General features: G+C 49.5%; 1 protein-coding gene across 2 annotated transcripts in view; it reads right to left on the reverse strand.

The window, feature by feature from the left end:
- SHB (SH2 domain containing adaptor protein B) overlaps positions 1–15,838 on the reverse strand; it is a 139,080-nt gene extending 123,242 nt beyond the window's left edge. For both annotated transcript variants that reach the window (XM_038552876.1, XM_038552877.1), the window contains exon 1: positions 15,110–15,838. In XM_038552876.1, the coding sequence (XP_038408804.1) occupies positions 15,110–15,823 (714 nt within the window). In that variant the 5' untranslated portion in view covers positions 15,824–15,838. The remainder of the gene's footprint in view (positions 1–15,109) is intronic.
- Between the last annotated feature and the right edge of the window lie 8,215 nt (positions 15,839–24,053).

Raw genomic sequence — 24,053 nt, forward strand, 5'->3', positions numbered from 1 at the left:
TAGGCTGAAGGCGGCGCTAAACCACCAAGCCACCCAGGCCACTAACTTTACGGGTTTTAAATGGCTCTGGCATCCCAGTTTTGAGACCACCAGGTGATACAGAAGTGACCTATGTCACTGGCTGTGTAGTACAGAGGATATATAAGCTAGACTAACTATGTAGGGGCCCCACACCTGTAGCTAGTACTAGCTATGTCACCTATGATCTATGACAAGGTACCAAAAACAAAACAACCAACCCCCCCCCACACACACATACACACACAAAACAAAAAACGTTTGCTTCAATTTCCTCATTTGTAAAACTGGAACTCTTAATAGAACTTACCTCCTAGGGAATGCTGTGGGGTTCAGTGAATTAATATACATAAAGCACTAAGAACCAACCACGTGATGCTCCAGGGATTTTTACTTTTACTCTCCCACTGCAGGGAATCATGGGTCAACACAAACTGACCATGAAGATAAGGGCAGGGCCCCTTTTTAGAAGATGCCCTCCAGGCTAGAAAGTGTAGCCCCACTGGCTTGAATGTGACTATAGGAAGCCCAGAGTTCTAGGCTGGGCTGAGAAACAAGACAGACTGTAGCCAAAAGAATATAAAAACATTCATAAAAGCCCTTCCTACATGCCAGGCATTATGCTCAACCATTTAAACAAATGATTTTATTAAAGCCTCACAATGACCCTATATACTACCCCTGGACCTCATCCCCAGAATATTTTACATTTATAAAGGGGATTCCAATAGGACCACATCAAAGACCTGCCGTGAGGATCATACATGGAAACTGTTATATAGCTGCAAGGCACAGAGTGAGCAGTCAGGATGCCATCTATTACTGCTAAATTCATATTATGACAGATGCAGCATTCCAGGCCTGGAAGTTAATCATTTGTCCCAAGTTACTAAGCTTCCAAGCACCAGGGCTGGGATATGAATCCAGACTTCTGACCCCAAAGCCGGTGCTCATTCACACAACCATGGTTGGACACCACAGTGTTGAAATCATTAGGGTTCTATAGTGTTGAAATCAACAGCTGTGGGCACCTGTGTTCGTGGCCTTGCTGGCCTATCCCCGACAAAGATCCAGGGCATGCTACTCTCAGCTGGGTAGTTTCTGTTCCACTTCCTCCTTGTTCAGGACTGCGGTCTTGGCAATATCCCACCTCCTTCCATGGAATCTACTTCTGACTGCTCCTCCACTCTCTCTGCTTTTCAGACCCCCCACCCATCCACCTGGGAACCCAATCTTGTTTCCTGCTGGGTCATGTAACTCCTTAGTGCTAACTTCAGCCCACTTGCTTGGAACGTGGTCTAGACTGCCAACTTCTGTCCAGGAATCTCCCAGACTTGGGATCCATCAGTGCCCTCCACACTTGTGATACTGGAGGGTCCTTGCCCTTAGCGGTTGGTGTCCTGGCCGAGATTCTGGCTCTATGCGGAACAGTTAAAACCTGCAGCTTTCCCCTGCCTTTGAAGATCGGATCCCATATAAGAGTGTCTCACACATCTGAGGGGCATCATGTGGAAGAACTAAGATTAGACTGGTTCTACTTGACCTCAAAGAGCCCAATTAAACCAGCAGTGTCTCCAGAGAGAAAGAAGTCAGCCAGCAGAGTCCTGTAACACCAAGTACTCAACTAAAAATTGGAGTGAAACAGCAAAAAAAAAAAAAAAAACCTTGCAAGCCCAGCTGTGCAAAAGAGTGGGTGGCTATGTGGCCCAGGAGGTAACAAATCCCATCATCACTGGAAGTTTTCAGGTGTGGATGCCAGAGGGTTGGATTAAGTGACTCTAGGCTCCCCTGGATCTCTACACTAAGGTCCAGGACAGCAGCTTTCAACCTTGGCTATATATCAGAATATCTGGGGACCTTCCCAAAATACTGATGCCCAGGGAGCCATGGTATTAATTAATCTGGGGAACTGAAAATTTTCAAAACACCTCCCTAGGTGTTTCTAACACATTACGAGGGCTGGTCTAGGGTTCAATTATGTGGTGAGACACACAGTATAGTGAATTAGATAGACACCCTCAGCCTCTTAGAACCATAAAAATGTTCAGTGTTCAAAAATCTGCATTTTTCTTGATTTATTCCCTGTGAATACTCCTGGACTTAATTTGAACTGTTAACACCAATTCATTAATGTCACAAACCTCACAGCAGACACTGCAAGATGGATTATCCTGACACGGCCTGAGCCAGAAAAAGGAGAACATATAGCAAGGGCTCTAAAAGGGTCTCTTGCTGATCGAAGACACAGGACACCTGAGCTGAGGGGGACAGGAAAGGCTGAGGGTGTGGGGCGAACTCTGAATTCACATCGCTTGAATTGGATTTTGGTGGGTGTGAAAAAGATGCAAGTGACCAAAATAATGCCACACCTTCAAATCTTAGCCTTTTGCCAAGTCTGAGCTCTTATCCACAGTGAGCTCCACTACTGTCTGTGCCCAACGTGGGGTTTGATGCCTCTCTATCATCACACCTGCCTCTCTACCCTTATACTGAATTCTGTCTGTCTGGCATTGGAGAGAGCCCTGAGCCTTTCCAATATCCCTCCTGGGGTCTGAGGGAGAACACGAGTTTACTCATCTCTCGATGTGGGCGGGGCTCAGCTTTGCACTGGAACATGGTAGGTATCTAAAAAATGTTTGCTGCACGGACGACTTAATGTTGCATCCCTTTCTCCCCCAAGTCATAATGTGAAAACTGAGGTAGACACACCCAGATAAGGTCACACAGGCAGGGCAGACACAGAAAGTGGTCGCCCCAAATATATACAAACATCCAGCTCCCTGATCCTGGATGGGGATGCTGACTCCACCAGGAGCAGACCAGGACTTTCCTGGCCTCATCCCACCCACGGTGTCATGCTTGGCATCCAAAGATGAAGTGCTAATACTCAGTTACTTCCCTCAGGTGTCAGGAGTTGAATGTGTAATAAGCGCATGGGTATCTGCTGAGGGAAGGTGTCATTTTTATAAAGACAAGGTGAAATCATCATTATCATAATAGCTGATAAGACCTAAATGCAGTCATGGCGAGACAGTCAAAATATTGAAACCTAAACAGGCACCTGAAGAAACACAGATCATAGAGCCAGAAACGAGGAGAGGATATCCAGACACAGACCGGTCATTCAGAAAAGCAAAATTATAACTCTACCTCGTACCCTGAAATCAAACTCCAGACAGATTAAGATTTCAACATTCAAAAAAAAAAATCAAAGTATTAGAAGAAAATAGCGTATAGATCGGAATAAGGCTTTTTTTTTTTTTTTTTAAATATTTCATGTATTTATTCATGAGACACACACACACACAGAGAGAGAGAGAGAGAGAGAGAGAGGCAGAGACACAGGCAGAGGGAGAAGCAGGCTCCATGCTTCTGATGTGGGACTCGATCCCAGGTCTCCAGGATCAGGCCCTGGGCTGAAGGCAGCACTAAACCGCTGAGCCACCCGGGCTGCCCGGAATAAGGCTTTTTTAAGCAGTATACTCAAGAAATCATGAAGAACATTGAGAATTATTTAACAACAGAAAACAATTCAGTGTTAAGCAACAACAATCACCAAACACAAAACTGAAATTAAAATTATACATCTGTAAGAAATATTCTGCAACCCACAACAGCAGGTAAAGGGGCTGCCATCCTTATTCTACAAAAAGCTCTTACAAATTAATAAAAAGATAAACCCTGCAGTTGAAAGGATAGACAGAAGATATAAGTATATAATTTTAAAAAAGAAACACAACTGGTCAAAGCATTTAGGCACCAGTAACCCAAGAAATTGCAAATGAAACTAAATTGGACTAGAGTAAAACAGGCGTAAATGTGTGAAGTCTTTCTAGGATACAATTTGAAAGCACGCATCAAAATTTTTCTCTTCTTATCCAACAATCCTCCTTCTGGGACTCAGTCCCAGGAAAGCCATCACAGACTTCCACTAAGAATTCAGTTACGAGGATATTCATTAGAGCAATGTTAAATTAGGGAAGACTACGGAAAGCCTAAATGTACAAACAGAATACTATATGGATATTAAATTACTGTTGTTGAACGTTTAAGATAATGGAGACATCTCTCCATGTCTTTAAACAAAAAGATACGTACAATATTACTTAATTTTTGTGGTGGGAAAAATGTATACATATGCACCGAAAAAAGGCTAATGGAAAAACAGTGAAACATTAAAGATGGTTTTTTCGAATTATAGAATTAGAGTTGGTTTCTATTTTAGTTTTGCTTATCTGCATTTTCTACACCAAACTTGTCTTAGTTTTATTAAAAGGGTGGGGCGGGTAGTTCACAGATAACAAACATTGAAACATATAAAAAAATCCAAGCTTGTGGTTCTGAGGAACTACCTGAGAACACAGCCAACTCACAACTGCCCCCCACAGAAGGGCAGGTAGAGGCTGCACCATTCCACAAATGCCACGCAGGCTCCAAATCACATGTGTGGCTTTGGAATGCACCAGAAGGATTATGGGGATGTCTGGCTTGCTGGGAGTTCACATCCAAAAAACAGTGAAGCTTCACTGTAAAGAACTTTCTGGTCATTTTCATTTTCAGAATTTAGTCATGGCCTAAAGAAACCAGGAAAGTCCCATTCATCCTACTTCTGTTTGCTTCCTCCCTGTAGCGCACATATTGCTGGGCCCCACATAAGGGAGAACTTTCCCAACAATCACAAGTGCTCAGCAATGAAATGCTCTGCATAGTAAAGCAGGCAGGCTCCAGCCCTGTCCCTGGAGACTTAACCATGGCACTCATCTTTACCCTCCCATGGTGCCCAGCTCAGACACGCGACACAGCAGGTGGCCTCTTCTGAATTTGGAGAACTAGGGCTATTTGAGACCAGTAGTCCGCAAGGCCCTTCACACACAAACCGCCCCCCACATACACACCTTCCTCCATCACCTGCAGTCCCACCCAGGCGAGCCTCGGGCTCTGGCCACACCTGCATGCACCCAGCAGCGCTCCACTTCTGATCTCACCACCGTGGACAGGATGCCTTCTGTCTGGGATACCCCATTTGCACCTTCCTCTGAATCTACCTCCCATAGGGTCAGTTTCCCCAGCTGGGACAGAGGTCACCCATGCCTCCTTCAGGTTCTCAGGAACCTCATGGTCCTAGAGGACAGTGTGTGGCCTGCTCTTAGCCCCAGGACTACTGAGCTGTTGGGTCAACTCCACTGGCTGAACTATATGACCACTCCTCTGGTGTCCTCATCTCTGTTCATGACAAGTTATCCTCTCTATGGCTCAGGCCAAAACCTTGGCTCTCCTCCCTCTCACATCTCACACTGCATCCACTTCTCAGAAAATCCTGCAGTCCCATCCAGGACACAGCCTAAACACGGCGGCTTCTCCTCACCCACCACTAGAGTTCCTGTTCCGGCAACCACAGGTGCTTTAGAGGGCCTTCTCGCTTACCCCTATCCCCCTAAGCTGTTCTCCACTAGGCAGCCAGAGTGATCCTCTCAAAACCAAAGTCAGAGCTGGTCATTCCTCTACTCCTAGCCCTCCACTGACTTCTCATCTCACTTCTCACCCAAAGTGAGAAATCTTTCCAGTGCCCCCAAGGCCCACCACACTCAGCCTCCCCAGCCTGCTTCTCCCCACCTGCCCTGCCCAGTCATGTTTATTTCCCTGAAGCACCTGAGCCTGCTCCTGCCTTGGGCTTTTGCCCTGACTGCTTCTTCTGAGTGGAATGCCCTGCCCTTGGAGCTATGAGAATCCTGCCATCACATCCTCAGCAAAGCCCTCTGAGAACCCATCTAAAGCAGCACCACACCCCAAACTCTGGCCCTGCTTTATCCTGCTTTACTGTTTAGCCTCTTTATCCTGCTTTACTGTTCTTCACACTCTCTACCTAACACACTACATTTGATTGATTCCTCTCATAAGGGGGCAAACTCAGGAAAGCACAAACTTATGACCCCAAGATCAAGAGTCACATGCTCTACCGACTGAGCCAGTTAGGTGCCCCAGGGGAGCACAAATTTTTATGTTTTGTTCACTGCTGTATCACCAGTACCTCAGGAGAACAATACTCAGCACCATAGCAATGCTTGATAATGTCTGTTGAATGAATGAATAAATGGGGAGAAAGGTATAAGCTCCCACAGCCCAGCTGAGGACTCAGGGTTCAGCAGTGGACCAGTGATATCCACTTCCACCAATTCCACCCACCTGTCAAGTCGCTTCTCCCCTCATTCACCTTGAGAAGCCTCTTTCTGACCATTACTCTTAAACCCTGCTTGGAAAACACAGGGCGTGAGTCACTGCCCACAGCCCTGACTAATTCTCTCTCCATCCCTTGGACCCACCTCCAAGATCCTTCCTCTATAGCATAATGGGAAATCCAGAGAGGGCTCCCCTTGGAGAAAATGGAAAGGAACTGAATGATTTAGAGGAAAATTCAATTCTTCCTGGCTCAGCAGTTGAGAAAGCAAAAAACTCTCAGGAAGCTAGTGCCTCTGAAAGTGAAACATTAATAGAAATATTACTGGAAAATACCAAACAGGAAAAGAAGGAAAATTCCATTGTGGAAGTGAGGTCCTCTGTCAATGCTCCTTAATGGTCTCAGTAAAGTATTTCAGAATCAAAACATGGAAAGAACCGGAAATCAATCAGGCTGTCACCCTTCCTGTGGACTGGAGCTTTGGCCAAGCCATCTCCACACCCGCAGCACAAAGGGCATTGGGCTCAGAACAGAAGGTCCACAGCCTGGCCACTGGCTCGGCTAGTACCTGCTGGGAAGCAGGGCAGGCTCCATTCCTCCTGAATGCCTGTTTCTCCATCTGTAAGATGGGGGTTTAGCACCTTCCTTAGGACTGACTCTAAGAAGCAAACTAACTACAGTATAAAAGTGCCCTTAAGTTATGAAATACAGATGGGCACCTGGGTGGCTCAGTGGTTGAGCGCCTGCCTGCCTTTGGTGCAGGGCATGATCCCAGAGTCCTGGGATTGAGTCCTGCATCTGGCTTCCTGCAGGGAGCCTGCTTCTCCCTTTGCCTTTGTCTCTGCTCGCTCTCTCTCTCTGTGTCTCTCGTGAATAAATAAATAAAATCTTAAAAAAAAAAAAACGGAAATCTAGGAATCAGTTGCTCCTACAAGGCTAATGGAGGGCATTTCTTATAAAGAGCAAATCCAGCCACAAATAAGGCAGAGAAAATTCAGGCATGAGATTGTGCAGCCTAAGGGAGTGGATAGTACAGTAGCTAAAATCAAAGACTCTGGATCCAGTTTCGAATCTCACCTCTGCCACTTGCTGGTGGTATGACCTTAAGACAAGTTACTTAACAGCTCTGTGCCTCAGTTTTCTCATATGTAAAATGGGAATGACAGTAGCACCTACCTCAAAGGATTTGGTTGTGGACTAAGAGTTAATGCATAAATAAAGCACAATGAATTGTACCTGACTGAGCATGTATAATGGAAGAATTGCCTAATACTACTGTGGAAAGCTCCCTCAACTGAAGTGACCACTCTTTCTTTACTCAAATGCCTCTTCCTCCAAGAAGACTTCTCTGCTTCTTTCAGTTAAAAAATACAAAACCGAAACCAAAACAACCTCCTCCTCACCCTACTGTTCCTTTGGCTCCACGGAATCAAGGTTCTGCCCAGAACAGCATCTGTGCCAGGATGGCTCTCCGCTCACATACACCACTTTATTGATAAAATCTGCCATACAGATCTGTGTGCCCACCTAGTTCCCGTGTCCTCAGCAAGAAGCTCCCTTTCGGCAGGCACTACATACCCCCTGGCTCATCCCTGTACCCACACGCTCAGAAGTTATGAAGTCAGAGACCACGGCACCCTCTGTCTCCATCCTATAGGAAACCCACCACCACCATCAGAATGCCAACAGGTGATGCCATCAGCCAGCCAGCATCCCAGCTCTCTGCTTCAAAGTGATAAATCCCAATTTATTTTCTAAGGCCAAGCCTGATCTCCTCCTCCTTCCATAGGCCACTACCTCTTGGCTTTCCCAGGATGAGATGTAAAAGTCAGCTCCAAGATAAACCACCCAGGGGAGCACTTGACATAGTCAAGTTGAGCTTTGCTAAATGACCAGAGGAAGCCACACCTGTTTCAGATTTGCCCCTTAACGCCTATTTTATGGGTCAGAAATGCTTTGGGGGTGGGGAGAGGATGAGGTCAAGTCTTGGAGGTTAAGACAGGGGAAATCAGTTCTGTTCTGAGATTGTCAGATTAGAGGATGGTCACCTGATCTCCTTTAAGGAAACTTAGGTTCCTTGTTGATAAGCCCAAAGTGCCATTAGTTTTTTTTCCTCCTCTTAAAACATCATGCACAGCCTCACCAATCCTTGGAGAGAGGGAATGCTCGGTGTTAGAATGAAAAGACGTGACAGTTACAAGACACACATTTTCTGCAGCTGTCCCTTGAGAAGCGCCAACTCTGTATGCAGAATTTCTCTATAAAATAATTCAAGGGCTATATTAACATCTCATTTATGGAACTCAGAGGCAGATGGGGGAGGGAGAGAGAAAAGCCAGCTCTGGGGCCTCTTCTGGGGACCACCAAAGCCCAGACTAAAAGAGGTGGGAATTAGGGCAGAGGGGTGCAAGAAGAGAAACATTAAGTGAAAGGAGGAGACACTTAAATCACATTACGGTAAATAATCAGAGCCTTACCGTCTCCATTTAAATTAAGGAAAATAGAACTGATTATAAAAAAAAAAAGCATAGAAACTTGGAATTCAGATTGTACAGATGTGACCCTGGTTCTATCATGGTATCTGTGGGACATTAAGCAAATTATTATCTTCCGAAGCCTCAAACCTATAAAGTAAGGGCAATACTACCTGTGCTGGATGGATCACATTAATGGCCTTGATAATGGCCTGTCTGTATCCCTGCCCTTTGCCCTGTAACTTTGCAGCTCCTCCTCTCTCCCTGAATCCTGGCTGGCCTTGTGACTTGCTTTGATCAACACAACGTAGAGGGACAGTGTCCATTTCCAACCTCAAGAAACCTTACTGGCTTTTCTAGAACCCTGCCACGCTCATATGAACAAAGCTACCCTGATGGAGGATGAGATACCATATGGAACAGAGCCCAATTTTCTTAGTCCAGACCATCCTAAACAGCTACCCCTAAACATGTGAAAGAGCCCAGCAAGGATCAGCAGGGCTGCACATCTACCCTGAATACAGATGCATGTGTAAGCCCAGCAGAGACCAGAAAAACTATTCGGTTGATGTGTGGGCTTGTGAACAAATAATAAAGGCTTATCATTTAAAGCAGGAATTGGAAACTACAGACCACAGGTCGGCTGCCTGTTTTTGTAAATTAAGTTTTATTGAACAGCTATGCCCTTTAATTTATATATTGTCTATGGCTGCTTTCTAGCTATAAAGGCAAAGTCAAACAGTTGTGATGGAGACTGTCTGGCTTTTGAGCCTAAAATTATTCACCATCTGACTCTTTAAGAAAAGTTTGCTGGGATCCCTGGGTGGCGCAGCGGTTTGGCGCCTGCCTTTGGCCCAGGGCGCGATCCTGGAGACCCGGGATCGAGTCCCACGTCGGGCTCCTGGTGCATGGAGCCTGCTTCTCCCTCTGCCTGTGTCTCTGCCTCTGTCTCTCTCTCTGTGATTATCATGAATAAATAAAAAATTAAAAAAAAAAAAAGTTTGCTAACCTCTAGTTTAAAATCACTGAGTTTGGGGTTATTTGTTATGCAGCAATAGCTAACTGATGTAGTATCTAAACCTCTTCTAGGAAAAAAAAAAAAAACCTCTTCTAGGGTAATTATGAGGATTAAATGACCAATTAAGTGGTTAGCATGAAGCCTAGAGAATATTTCTCTTTTGGCAAATCAATGGAGAAAACTGGGTTTGATAGGCAGCATTTCTCTCACACAACTTTCAAGGGACAGGACTTTAAAGGATAAAGTATCCCAAGCCAAATTACAGATACCAACTTTGGCTCTTACCTTTTCCATACATTACTTTCTATGAACTGGAAAATATGTCCATTAACCAAACAGAAATTGATAACTCCTGTTTGACTCTGGCTTCGATCAAACCACACATCAATGACTGCATGTGAAAAGGCCCAAAAGACCATTTTCAACTCCCCAACAAAGCACATGAGACACTCTCTTCCCTTTCTGGGTCCAACCTCCCTCATCAGCACCCACCACGCCTACCCCTCTGAGCCTCCAACCATTCTTTCCCAAACATCGAAGCTCTGTCCCAAGCTGTCCTATCCCTTAATGTATGGGCAGCCCTTCTCCCTAGTTCCCTTGCATAGGAAATTCCCACTCATCCTTTTTTTTTTTTTTTTAAAGATTTTATTTATTTATTCATGAGAGATACAGAGAGAGAGGGAGAGACCTAGGCAGAGAAGCAGGCTCCCTGCGGGGAGCCCGATGTGGAACTCGATCCCAGGACTCTGGGATCATGCCCTGAGCCAAAGGCAAATGCTCAACCCCTGAGCCACCCAAGTGTCCCATCCCACTCATCCTTTGAGAGTCAGCTCAAATGTTACCTCCTCCTGAAAGCTCTCTTTGACTTCCTAGAGTCGAGGCCCTACCAGCCCCTTGCACATGCTTTTCTGTTTGGGCATTCCTCAGGTCTCCTTAGCTGTTATGTCTCCCAGATTAGACCCTGAGAAGCTGGTGTTCAATGCAAACTGAGAAGCTTCCTTTTTGGAAAGCTGGCCACCCTTATTCTCTGAATATCCCCTGTCTAGCAGACGAGCAGAAACTGTTTGCTGAATGTTTAAAAAAAAAAAAAAAGTTAGACATGCTATTATTCGTTAGGAAACATGTTATTTAACTCAACCCTCTGGATGCTGACAAAATATAAAGTGTTGGTACACATTAGCATGTATTTAAAACCCGGGAAACTGATGTCATCATGCATCTTGACCTTCTCAGTTGTGGTGGAAACGTTTACTTAATTATGATAAAAGAAACAAGACTTCAGCAGAAAACGTAACGGGAGGAGACCTGTTCAGCTGCACAAAGGGAGACCTACCAAGTTACTGGCTTTTTTTGTCATCATCACTTCTTTATAAAGACAGCCTGAAGGAATGATATTTCTACTAAAGTTTCGTTTTCTCTTCCCGGGAGCTCAGGTCCTCACTGTCTCTCCCCTGGATTCTGTCTCCTAACTCTGACCCCATCTCCCCCCACCCATTGTGGCAGCTCAGTCATGGCTCGGAATCTGTCCCTTTCTTGGCTCACCAGTTTCAAGGACTCCCTGTGGTGTCCAAACTTAGCCCCCCACTGATTTGATGTCATTTCTCATTTCTCAAGAGAGGCCCAATGCAAAAAGCTCTGGTTTTCAAGAACACACTCCATACTGAAGTTCTGTGTGTACATATACACACATATATACCCCACACATACATACATGTGAAATTGCATACACACATGTACACAGAGCACTGGTTCAGAAGTGCTGCTGCAGGCTATAGTCAGCACTTCCCCTGTGCTGAAACTCCATTTCCATCTCTAGATCCAGCTCAAAGCTGCCTCCTCAGTAAAGACCTCTCCCAGACAAAACCCCCGGGGAAACCAATGATGAAGACAGCGTGTGACAATCTCCTCCAGAGACTTAGGCCAGAGATTACTGACAAGTCTTCTGCAGCCTTCATTCCTTCCTTTCACATGATTCTAAAAGGAATAATGTCCACGACTGGATGCTTGGGTGAGTGTGGGTGTGTGTGTCACACAACTCACTGGGAGAATAATATGATGCCTAAGTGTGTGACATAGGGAGGCACGAGGAAGGGCCCCCAAAGATAAACCATAGTGGGAGGTGGCACTGGATGCATTAAAACGACGATCTGTAGGCTAACAACTCTCCTTCACACCACAGTAACTCCCAACTCTAGCCTGACATTAAAAACACAGGGCTGGGCACACACAGAGTGGGAGTGTGGGGAGGCATTCAAAAGCCTTATAGGTTCTTGTCTTATCCCCAACAGATGACAAAAGGAAGCTGGGCCTGAGATTAAGTGGGGCACTAGAAGTGGGTTTTCCTGGATCCATGGGGAGGGGTAGAAGAAAGGCTCCAAGGTGTTCAGGGCTGGATCTACGATATGCCTGGCCTTCCAAAAGCTGTCCTGATGAAAATAATGAGAAAACCAGCCTGGGTTCAGATTGCCTGACCAGGAATGGGGGTGAGTGTTGTCCCCAGATGAGGAGACAGCCCCACACAGAGGACAGAGATGAGGGGATCTAGATCTCTGCATCCCAAAGCAATTTTAACCAGAAGACCCAGGAGGAAGGTTAAGGAGAAGTCACTATTACATCAGTGGTCCTCAAAGTGTGATACTGGGATCAGCAGCAAAAGATCACCTGGGAACTTGTTAGAAATCCACATTCTCAGGACCCACAGCAGTCTGGATGAATCTGTTTTAAAGAACCCTCTAAATTCTGGTTTGAGAACCACTGCACAGTGTGACCCTCTGTGACTGCCTCCCTTCTTTTTTTTTTTGCCTCCCTTCTTCCTTGTTAGAATATCTGGTAGCTGAAACTCCTGTCTCTGGATCGGAACAATTTCTCAAAAGATCAAAGGGCTCAAAGTCACAACCCAGTAGGTGAAATGCAGGCAGGAGTGATCAAAACACTCTATCTGCTCACATCACTTAGCAGCTAAATCCCTTCACTGGCCTTCACTGTGCTTAGCATATATGGTCCTCCCTAACTTGGGCCCTGCTGTCCCTCTGGGGTCCTGTGCAACACTAACCTCTCAATGACAGCCACAGGCACTTTGCCTGCATCCCCTAAAGTGCCAGCCTTTCTTTCTGTTCGCCCATCATAGTTACTGACCCTCCTCTCCCACAATCATGGTTGTCCATGACCACCCCCACTTCAGCCCTCCTGTAACAGCACCCCCATCACAGCACTCCTCATCCACACTGCAACCTGGACCATAAATTTCACAGGGGACTGCTCTAGCACCTAGCAGAGGAGGGCACAGAAAAGACCCATAAAAAATACTTGATGGTGAGGGGTGCCTGGCTGGCTAAGTCAGTGGAGCATGCAACTCTTGATCTTGGGGTTATAGATGTGAGCCCGACACTGGGTGTAGAGATTACTTAAAAATAAAATCTTAAAAAAAAAAAAACAAAACATGATGGTGAACAGAGCCAACTCTTAAACACACTTGACATTCCAACTATAAGACCTTATTATCCCTCAGTATTTGAAATAGTCTTAATTGAAAAAAAAGTCTTAATTGTAATTAGGGGGGAAAAAAGTCTACTAAAGTTTTGAAAGCCATAAAAGAAGGGGGCGCCTGAGTGGAAGAGCGTCTGCCTTCGGCTCAGGTCATGGTCTCAAGGTCCAGGGATGGAACCCCATGTCGGGCTCCCTGCTCAAGGAGTCTGCTTTCTTTTTGCCTCTGCCCCTCCCCACTCATTCTCTCTAATAAATGAATGAAATCGTTTAAAAAAAAAAAAAAAGGTAAGAAAAGAAAGCCATAAAAGGTTTTACAAGCAGTGGGAGAGAAAGATTTGCCCACTGGGGTGCCCACTGGGGAGGTGGTTGTGGACTAACAGGGGGAGCACAGGAGTCTAGCACTGGTAATCTAGGAATCTCTCCATCTTCAAAGGCGGGGCCTTACTCAAACCAAGCATACCCAGGAACTTCAGATTCTCCTAAGCCAGCACCTCGCCAAACCTGAGCTATATCTAAGGCAGTAGGGAGCCTCTTTGGTGTTTCCCTCACAGATCAACAAGTCCTTGATCCTGGAGGCTCCCAGAGAAACCTCTCCTCCTCCAAGGCAGCACCTGGGTGGCCACCTGGCTCCTAGCTTCTTGTAGGAAGCCCAGAGTCTATGCTTCCAAGTCATGCTCCTAAACCTGGCCCCATCACTGCCCACCCTGCAGACCCAGAGGGGAGGGAATACTCTTGGGACCTGGGACCTCAGAGAGGAGCAGCCAGGCAGAAAAATTAAAAGGAGGGGCATCACCTTACTTCTGCCTGGAAAACAAAAACATCCCTTTCCAAGCACCAGCTGGCAGGTAAGAGCCTGTCTCCCTCCTGTCTGGACATCCAGACTTGCTATCAGTCTTCCCCAGCCCACGCCTGGGCAAAAGTTTACCTTTGGGAAAAGGTGGGGGTGACGGAGAGAACAAGAGGGACATCGGCCTGACAGACATCGCTGGGAGCTGGGCCTCAGATGTAATCAAAACACTGCCTTCCACCATAAGTAGACAGAACGAGTATTATTTTATGCGGGAAGGGAAGGTGTCACAGGAGTGTGAAGGGGGAAGTGAGAGGCCCAGTCTGGCTGTATTGGTATGCTTCAAAGACGGGGATCAAAATGGTCTAATGTTAGGGAGGGGGGTTGTCACAGAGTCGCCCCCCCCCCCATTCCTGGGACAGTATGGGGTGGGGGTGGGATCAGGAAGAAAGAGGTGAGGAGTCTCCTTCCAGCCAGACGGACTGGCCGACCCCCTTCTGTGCACGGCCGGGAGGAACTGACTGGTCGAAGTGGAAAGCTCCTGGAGGCAGCGTATTTCAACCGGAAAAGCACGCGTGGGGGTTCCCGGTGCAGCTCCAGTACAAAAGGCCGCTCCGATTAGGAAACCTGGAGCGAGGGGTGGGGCAGGGCAGGGCTCCTAGAGGGATTTACATATATACGTTTAAAGACAGCCGGTCCGGATCTGCCACCAAGAATGCTGTGTAATATCGGGCGAGTCCCTTCCCAGCACTGGACCTCAGTTTCCCATCTATAGAATGGGAGGAGGGAGTAGCGAAGGAAAAAACGCTCCTCAGGATCCGTGCCAGCTCTGACTTTCAGACTTTAGGTCCTGGGGGACGGAAGGGCCGTCTGGGTGTTTCTTGGACAAGGATGGCGGGGCACCCTCGTCAGGTTACTTCCGAAGAAGGCACCTGGCTGAGGGGCCATTTTAGGGGCAGCAGACAGAGAAACGGTGCCAGAGGCCGAGGATCCGGGGGAAAGAGCGCGCGAGAGGGCAGAACTGGGCCAGGCGTGGGAGCCCTTACCCCAGGGTCCCGGCCCGAAGCTGACGAAGGAACCAGAGCGTTGCCTCAGTTTCCCCGTGCGCACAGTGGCTCCGGAACCTGGGGTGAGAACAAGGGGCGCCTTACCTTGTCCTTCTTGCCGGCCCCGCTCTCCTCCGCGGCCGAGGCGGCACACTTGTTGAGCAGTTTCTTGCCACCGCAGGCCGTCGGGCTCCAGGTGCGGCCGCCCGAGCAGGCCCCCCCCGGGAGGTCTCCGGCACCGCCCGCGGCGCTCTCCACCTTGATGAGGCGGTGCTTCGGGGAGATGTAGCGCACCTCGGCCGGGGTGGCGGGCCGCCGCTCGCTGCTGCTGCGGTACAGGTGCGGGGAGCCGGAGGACGAGGACGAGGACGCGGCGGCGCCCGCGCCCGAGGAGGCGCAGCAGCAGCCGGCGGCGCCCGACGCGGACGAGGCGGAGAAGGCGCGCTGGCCCCCGCCCGGCTCCCCGCCGCCGCCGCAGTAGTCCAGGCGGCACATGGCGCGCAGTTTGCGCAGCGACGAGCCGGGCCCGTTGTAGGGGTCCTCAAAGTCGCGCTCCTTCTGTGCGCGGTAGGCGCGGATGAGGTCGCTCGTGCTGCCGCTGTCGTCGGGCAGCGATCCCGAAGAGGTCGAGAAGCAGGAGGCGGCAGTCGGGCCGCAGGACGCGGAGGCGCCCGCCGGGGCCTGCGGCACCGCCTGGGGGGCCTGCGAGGGCCGCTCGCCCCGGCGCCGCTGCTCGCGGTAGTCTGGCCGCGGCGGCTGCGGGGGGCTCTTGGTCTTGCTGTTGCCCAAGCTGAAGTACTTGTTCAGCCACTTGGCCATGGCGAGAGGCCGCCTAGGGCCGCGGCGCGGGAGCCCGGTCCGCCGCCGCGGCCATTCGGGGAGCAGCGCTGCGGCCCAGGTCCCTCGGCGCCCCGGCCCCGGCCCCGGCCCCGGCCCCGGCGGGGGGCGTCCGGGGCGCCCGCTCCCGACGCCAAGTTCAAGTTCTCTCCGCCGCCTCCTGCCGGCCGATCCCGGCCTCCAGCAGCTGCAGCACCGCCCTCCGCCTCTGCCTCGCGCCGCCCGGGCTTCGGATCGCTCGCCCCTCACGGGCGCGTCTCATGGGATCCCGGCCCGCGGCCCCGCGGAGAGCGAAAGGCCCGGGCGACCCCGCCCCCCGCCCCCCGCCTGGGACGCTCTGGCCGTGCGCTCCGCGGCGAGCGCGCCCCTGCCCCGTCGGAGCCGCAGCCTCCGCCTGGGCCGGGATCTGCGGCTGCTGCGGGAACTTGTCGGCGTCTTCAGCCCCCCCTTCTTCCTTCCCGAGAGCGCCGGGGGGAGCCCGGCCCCGCAGCCGGCGAGCCAGCGGGAGGGAGAGCGAGCGAGCGAGCGACGGAGGAAGGCAGCCGGCGCCCGCCCGAGCCGCGCTCCCGTGCCCGTCCCGGCGGCGCCTGCCGCTGCCGCTGCCGCCGCCGCCGCCTCCCGAACCGCCGCGTGTGTGACACCCCGGCGGCCAGAGCCCGCCCCGCGCCGCGGCCCCGCCCTCCCGGGGCCCGCGCGCGCCCCGCCCCCGGCCCGCCCCCGCCGGCCCCGCCCCGCCCACCCCCACGAGCCGGGCCGCCAGACCGCGGCCTAAGCCCCGCCCCCCTCGTGCCCGGGTCTTCAGGAGGCGCAGCTCTCCACCTCAGCACGCGCCACCCCCCGCGGCCGCCTCGGCGCCAGCCCCGGGGTGGCGCCTGAGGGCACCGGGGGCCGGCGGCGCTCCAGGCCCCGCCTCGCTCGCGGCCCGCCGCCGCCTGGGGCGTGAGGTCGCCAGCGCGAGCCCGCCGCGCGCGGAGGCCGGAGCCGGGCGCGTCTCCTGGAGCCCGCGCTGTGAACCTCAGGGACCCACTGTTGGGGGCGGGGCGCGGGGGCGAGTTTTCCCGGGACATTTCTGGTGTGACAGTGTGACACCGTGGGGGACGCGGTGCCTTATCCCTTTCTTGAAGGGACGGAGACCCCGTTTCGGCCCCCGCGTCCCTGACCTTCGGAGGAGTCTCTCTGCTAATGAGCGTGTTAGCCCTCGAGACCACGGAGGCGGCCTGGAGGGGCGGCCTGGGGGGGCTGCTGGCGGGCCGGGCCCCAACCGCAGCGCCCGGCTGAGGGGAAGGCCTCGGCCGGACTTGGCTTCCCCTCTCTGAGGAAGTCGGGGCGTTCACCCCTCGTAGGGCCGACCTGTGGCCCAAAGGACCTCTGGCCACCCACGTGGGCCGGGCTGCCACTTCCCGGTCTGGTGGGGCTGAAAGGATGTCATTTCCACCAGTCTCTACTTTGCAACCCAGGGTCGTCCTTTGATTAGTGACCAGAGCTGAGGAAACTGAGGCCGAAGGAGGGGCCCAGCTAGGCCCAGTGAAGCTTTTTTCCGGGAGGCGCCAGGTTCCCCCGTGGAGCCCGAAGAGCTGCGTGGAAATGAGGTAACCGCCACTGGAGCCGGTGCTCCTCTGAGTGTGGAGCGCCGGAGGTGCGAGAACTGAGGCCCGAAGTCTGAGGAATTCTCTAGGAAGGTTGACTTATTAGCCCCGTGGCCCACATCGTTAATAATCTTCACTTGCTCCCTGTGTATTTTAATAGATGGGTTTTGGCGGGATTCCATTTTTTTCTGTCTTCTGTAGGAAAAGTGGGACCTGTTAGGGCAGGCTGAAGGCCAGAGGCTCTCTAGGCCAGGACACAGCCCTGGCCACACTGGAGGTGGAGGTCACATTCCCAGTCTGAGAGCTCTCCCGTCTTCACCGCCTGAGGCCACAGTGGGGCAGTGGCCGAACCGGGGCTCCAACTTGGGTCTTCCTCTGAAGCTCCGTCCTCAGCCGCACACAGTGATGTAATGGAATTGACTGCAAGTTGTCCCTGCAGGATCAAGCCATTTGCTCCTTCCCTCTTCGGTCAGACAGGACTGTTATCCTCCATAAGCCAGTTAATTTTTTTTTAAAGATTTTATTTATTTATTCATGACAGAGAGAAAGGCAGAGGGAGAAGCAGGCTCCATGCAAAGAGCCTTATATGGGACTCGATCCCAGAACAATGGGATCACACCCTGAGCCAAAGACGGACGCTCAACCGCTGAGCCACCCAGGTGTCCCCCCAGTTAAGGTTTTTTAAGCCCACTGTTCATACCCCCACAGCCACAGACACCATCTACACAACCCCTTCATTGCCTGGGATCTACCTACTTGGCATTACTCAGGAAATAATCTAGTGTCTGTGTGTGATGTGTCTGGGGGATGGTGGAAGAACCAGAAATTGACTTGGACTAAGATGTTTATTTTGGGTAACCCTAACTTAAATATCTCAAATTACCCTTTAAATCACTCCTCTGCTGTATAAACACTTAATTATTCTGCAAGTAAGGGAGGCCCAAATAGAAGAAAACCCAAAAGGCAAAGACATCCTCGTTGTAAGCCCCATCTCTCAAGCAACCACAAATCCTCTCTGGCTCCCTCCCTTCCCATTTTTGCTTGTAGGCTCAGTAAGGAGGAGCAGCCAGACCCTGGCAGCTGGCCAGGCTACTCAGGATAAGAAAGTCCTCTCCAGGATCTGGAAACTCGTTCCCTGCATGTGTGTTGCACATGGAAGAATTATCTTCGCTTTTTCCAAAGGTTTAGGAAGAGAAGTTATATTTCACAACTTATTTTTTCGATTTCACTTTCAGCAGACCATGGGGTTAGACCCACTTTTCCATGTGATGCCTCTGCTGGGGTATAATTTGCAAGCCAAAATTATTGTAATGCTATAGTATTATGCCAAGAACTTCCAGAGCACTTGTGTATCTGCTCAACCCCAACACGTTCTGTATATAATTAACCCTACTCATCAGCCCAGCAAGTTGGTGTTATTCCCAGCTTACAGATGGGGTAACTGGACTAAGGTAGTATTTACTTCAAGCAGGCAGAAACATATGGATGTTTTCCTTCGGGAACTAGTATAGACATACCTTACAAAACAGAGTCAGAAGTAATCATTCTGAAAGGAAACAGAAAAGTTTCCTAAAGATGATGTTGGAGAAGTAGTATATCAAATGGCTCAAAAAGACAGGAACTTGGGCAGCCTCAGTGGCTCAGCGGTTTAGCGCCACCTTTGGTCCAGGGTGTGATCCTGGGGACCCAGGATCGAGTCCCATGTCGGACTCCCTGCATGGAGCTGCTCCTCCCTCTGCTTGCGTCTCTGCCTCTCTCTGTGTGTGTCTCTCATGAATAAATAAATAAAATCTTTAAAAGAAAAAAAAAGGACAGGGACTTATACGGAAAGGATCAGAGCACTATATGGCGTTAGAGCTAAAAGTCTCTCCTTTCAGAGTGCCAGCCACCCCATTTCACACTTCATTTGACTAAAAGGAAGAGATTGAATCAAGGGACACACCTGGGATTGGTACCAGGTCTCTTAGTATCACAAGCCCAATTCGATGCCCATCACTGGTATTTTTTACTTTTAGCTCCTGCCTACCACAACCCCCCCGCCCCCGGCCCTGCACTGGTCTCTGTTGTTCTTATTGGAAGGGTTGGGTATGGCCCTGTTTCTGTTTCTGCCCTGTCTCAACTTCTCATTTTAGACTAAGGTGGGGACGTGGCAGCTCTTTTCCCTACATCCTTATTTCCAGTATCTGGAGGTAGGCCATGTCATTGATAGAGACCTGGAGAAATGATGCCACCAACCCAACAGACTCATCGACTTTCAGTTCAGATCATCAAATGTTAATGTCTCCTGCTGTGTGCTGGGCCCCAGGGCAGGAACTGGGCTGAAATCATAGTTTGGGGAGTCTGTAGTGCTCTAAGAAGATCTGAAGCAAAACCCTCAGTCATCCTTGACACCTTCTTTTATTCCTGTTTTCCCCAGCTCTTCAGCAAGGGCTTTGCAGAATCCTACCACTTCTTACCACCTCCACTGCTTCCACCCCAGCCCAACATTCCTTTATCTCTCTTGCCTGCCTGGATCATCGCAGGCATGTTACCCACTTCGCTGCTTCTGTCTCAACACAGCAGCCAGTGATCCTATTAAAACTGAATCTGATTATGTCCCTCCTTTGCTCAAATCTCCCATTAAATCTCCATGTCCCTAATTAAGAAACGCCAAAATTCTTAGAGTGGCCCACAAGGCCTTATATGACTTAGTCCCCTCAAATTCCTGACTTCATTTTGTACTGTCCTCTCTCCTGCTTTAGCCAGGCTACCTCTTTCTGGTATTTCTTGAATACTCTCACCTTGGAGCCTTTGCACTATATCTCCTCTGCCTAGAATGCTTTCCCTCAGCTGTTCCTGTGACTCATCCTTCACTCCCTCCAGGTCTATATTCATTCATTTATTTTATTTTTAAAGATTTTCGTTATTTATTTGTGTGTGGGGCAAAACACACACACACACACACATATGAGCAGGGGGAGGGGCAGGGGGGAAGGACAAGGACAAGCAGACTCTCCCCTGAGTGCAGAGCCCTACTCAGAGTTCGATCCCAGGGCCCTGAGATCATGACCTGAAGTCAGATGTTTAAGTGGTGGAGCCACCCAGGTGGCCCAGGTCTGTATTTAAATGTCATGTGCTCTGTAAAGCCTCCCCTGGGCACCATATCTAGGATTGTTGTTCCCATTCAGCACTTCCTATGCTTTATTTTTCTGAGTATTGCTTAGACCCATTTCATGCACAGCATATTTTACTTATTTTTCTTGTTTATTATCTTGACCCACAATGGGAAAGGGATCTTTGCTTTTTCTCACTGCATATCTCCAATGTCCAGGGCATTGCCTGATATCAAGTAGGCACACAATAAGTATTTGTCAAATGAATGAGTGAATGTGAGTGGTTGACCACAGAGGGCAGAATGGCAGAGGACTAAAACTTGACATCTCTACCTTGGACCTGATACTAGTGGTTATTAACTTTGGTCTGGAGGTGGGAACATAACAGACTTGCTGCGTTTTTGAAGCAGATGTGTTCTAGTGTTCTGTTCCCAGGCTGTGTCTCTTAAGTAGAGGAAGCAGAATGAGGTTTATGCCTATCTTCCAAGCATCCGGAGGGAGTTCCAGGAAGGTTGAGGCATCCAGGTAGCCCTTTTCACAAGAGTCCCAGTCGTGCTGACATGCAAGGCTGTCTGCGCCTCTCTGAGCCAGCTCTGTTCTCTCCACCTCAGGATACAACTAATCTTAGGAATCTCATTATGGGTCCAAAGATAATCCTCTATATCTAGATTAAAGGCTATGTTTTGACCATTACCGCACATTGAGCATTGAGCCGACAGTTTAATTGAACTGTTTATGCCGCTGCCTTGATCTCTTCCCAGAGAATTTACAACTAATTCCGAGTGTCTCTGCGAATTAAGTGGGCCTCTCCCAACATGCTTTGCTTGTAGTTTGCCTGTGCCAAATCCCACTTGTCCTTGTGTTACCCAATTATGGGTTCTCACTCACAGCTGTCTTTGACCAGTACTACTTCCAGTCTACTTCCTCCCTTAGGTGGCCATTAAGATATGGCTATGAGAAGAGCCATATCCTAGGACAGCCTCTGTGATACCTGCAACAGTAGAATCGGGGGTGGAGGTGAGGATTGGCACAGGAGCAGAGAGGACAGGATGTAAATCATACTGAGTCCTTTGAAGTCTCCTCCAGGCAACTGACAATAACCCTTTAACAAGAAAAGGGTACAAGTGTCTTTAGCACAGTTAAGTGTGATGGAAGGAAAAGAACTCTGGACTGAGGTCAAGACTCCTGAGTTCTTATCCTGACTCTCCTCTGACTTCCTATGTGACTTGGTGTTACTATTTATAAAATAGGATAATTTTTGGCAGATAATTGTTTCTCATTCTGTGTTGTGGAAGTGTCTAAGGGTAGGGTTGCCAGATCTAGAAAAACAAAATAACAATAACAAAAAAGGACATCCATGCAAAATTTCACTTATAGGGAATATTATTCATTATTTATCTGAAATTCAAATTTAGCTGGGTGTCCTATATTTATTTGTCCGTGTAGGAGATAAAAAAGGCTCCCAACCCCTAGCTCAGCCTCTGCTAATGAAACAGACAACAGCAGATGTTCTTAACCCTGGGTGAACATTCTAATCACCTACAGAGCTTATACTGTACCCAGTGACCATTCGTATGCCAGACCAGTTACATGAGAATTTCTGGTGATGGATTCAGGCATTGTATTTTTTTTTTTTTTTTTAATAAAAAGACTCCCAGGGATGCCTGGGTGGCTCAGTCAGTTGGACTTTCGACTCAGGTGGTGATCTCAGGGTGGTGAGATGGAGCCCTGCAGCAGGGTCTACAACTCAGTGGGGAGTCTGCTTGAGATTCTCTCCTTCTCTCTTTCCCTCTGCCCCTCCCCTGCTCATGTACACACACATACATACACACAATCAATCAATCAAAATCTTTTTAAGAAAATCCCTAGGTGAGTTCAATGTGCAGCGAAGTTTGAAAACCACAGCTTTCAAAGTGCGGTCCTGGGCCAGAGCTTCAGCCTCACCTGAGAACCAGTTAGAAATACAAATTGTCATTCTGATTTACTGACTTTCAGAATTAGAAGAAGGATTGTGGCCCAGCAAGCCCTCTGGGTAATCTGCTGTAGCTAAAGTTTGAGAGTGACTTTGTAACTTCCTTAGATGACAATAGGGCCCTGTTTTTTGGGGCCTGATCTACAAAAGGGTCCTAGGAAAGCAAATTAGTTAAATTGCTTTGCGGTGGTACATCCTAATGGTCAAACCACCTGTCCTCTGGCAATTGCAGCATAAATTATGGAGGTTGAACCCACTGGGTGCAGTAGCTTTTTCAGTCCCAGCCATCTGTTTAATTGCAGTCTTGAAGGCTACCATTGGCATCTGCAGCTTATGGCCAGTAGGACAAGTTAGGCCAGGAAGAGCCAGAAGGGAGCCAGAAGTATCTGAGGGCGTAAAGTTCTGGGTCAGGCAATCTGAAGACCCAGCAGAATAGGCTGTGGAGCCCATGGGCAAGGAGGAGGCGGAAAGCATGGCAAAAAGAAACCACAGGTTGGGGATACATTAGGTCATCCCAGGTTCCAATGAGGCTGGGGGCAGTGAGAATCAGGGATGCTTAGGCGGAGTCACACTGCTTTGTGAAGAGCCAAGGCCAGGACAGTCCAAAGCTGATATAGACTGGAGGAGATGGGTGTCTGAGGTGGAGAAGGGAGGCTATCCTTGCTTTGTTTTGCTTTTTGTGTTAAAAGGCAAGTAGTGTTCAAGAACAAAGCATTTTTCTGCAATCCCGGAGGACTTAAATGCAAGCCTACTACCACCACCAGGTTTTCTCTGGGGGGTCTCACAAGTCAGATTTGTTTCTGGGATGCCAGATGCCCAGGATATGTGACTGTCCTGTCCTTGAGAGACATCTGGAGGGGGGTAGCAGGGGCTGTGCATTATTCATTTCTGTCCATCCCCATGCTTTGCTTAGTGCCTGCCAAATGCTAGGCCCTGAGTAACTGTGTGTGGGATCGAATCCAATAGAGATCCAACAAATCACCTTTCTTAACTATGAGTTATCACCTCAGACCCTAATAAACCACACCACTGAGAAAGCCCAGACATTCCACATGCAAAAGGGTACCTGTCACCCTTGGAGAATCATTGCAGACTCTCCTTCTTGTTGTCTTTCTTTCTTCTTTCCTTCCACTGAACACCTCTTGTGTGCAAGGCTGGATGTTAGACTGACCAGCTCTGCCTCAAGGACTTTTGCTCTGTGGGTAACTACTGAAAAAGGAGGTATAGAAGTCAGGACGCCTGGGTGGCTCAGCAGTTTAGCACCTGCCTTTGGCCCAGGGCATGATCCTGGAGTCCTGGGATTGAGTCCCACATTGGGCTCCCTGCATGGAGCCTGCTTCTCCCTCTGCCTGTGTCTCTGCGCCTCTCTCTCTCTCTCTGTCTCTCATGAATAAATAAATAAAATTAAAAAAGAAGGTATAGAAGTGGCAAACCTTGGGGATCCCTGGGTGGCGCAGCGGTTTGGCGCCTGCCTTTGGCCCAGGGCGCGATCCTGGAGACCCGGGATTGAATCCCACGTCGGGCTCCCGGTGCATGGAGCCTGCTTCTCCCTCTGCCTGTGT

Source organism: Canis lupus, chromosome 11 (genome assembly GCF_011100685.1).
Source record: "Canis lupus familiaris isolate Mischka breed German Shepherd chromosome 11, alternate assembly UU_Cfam_GSD_1.0, whole genome shotgun sequence".
Taxonomy (NCBI): Eukaryota; Metazoa; Chordata; class Mammalia; order Carnivora; family Canidae; genus Canis; species Canis lupus.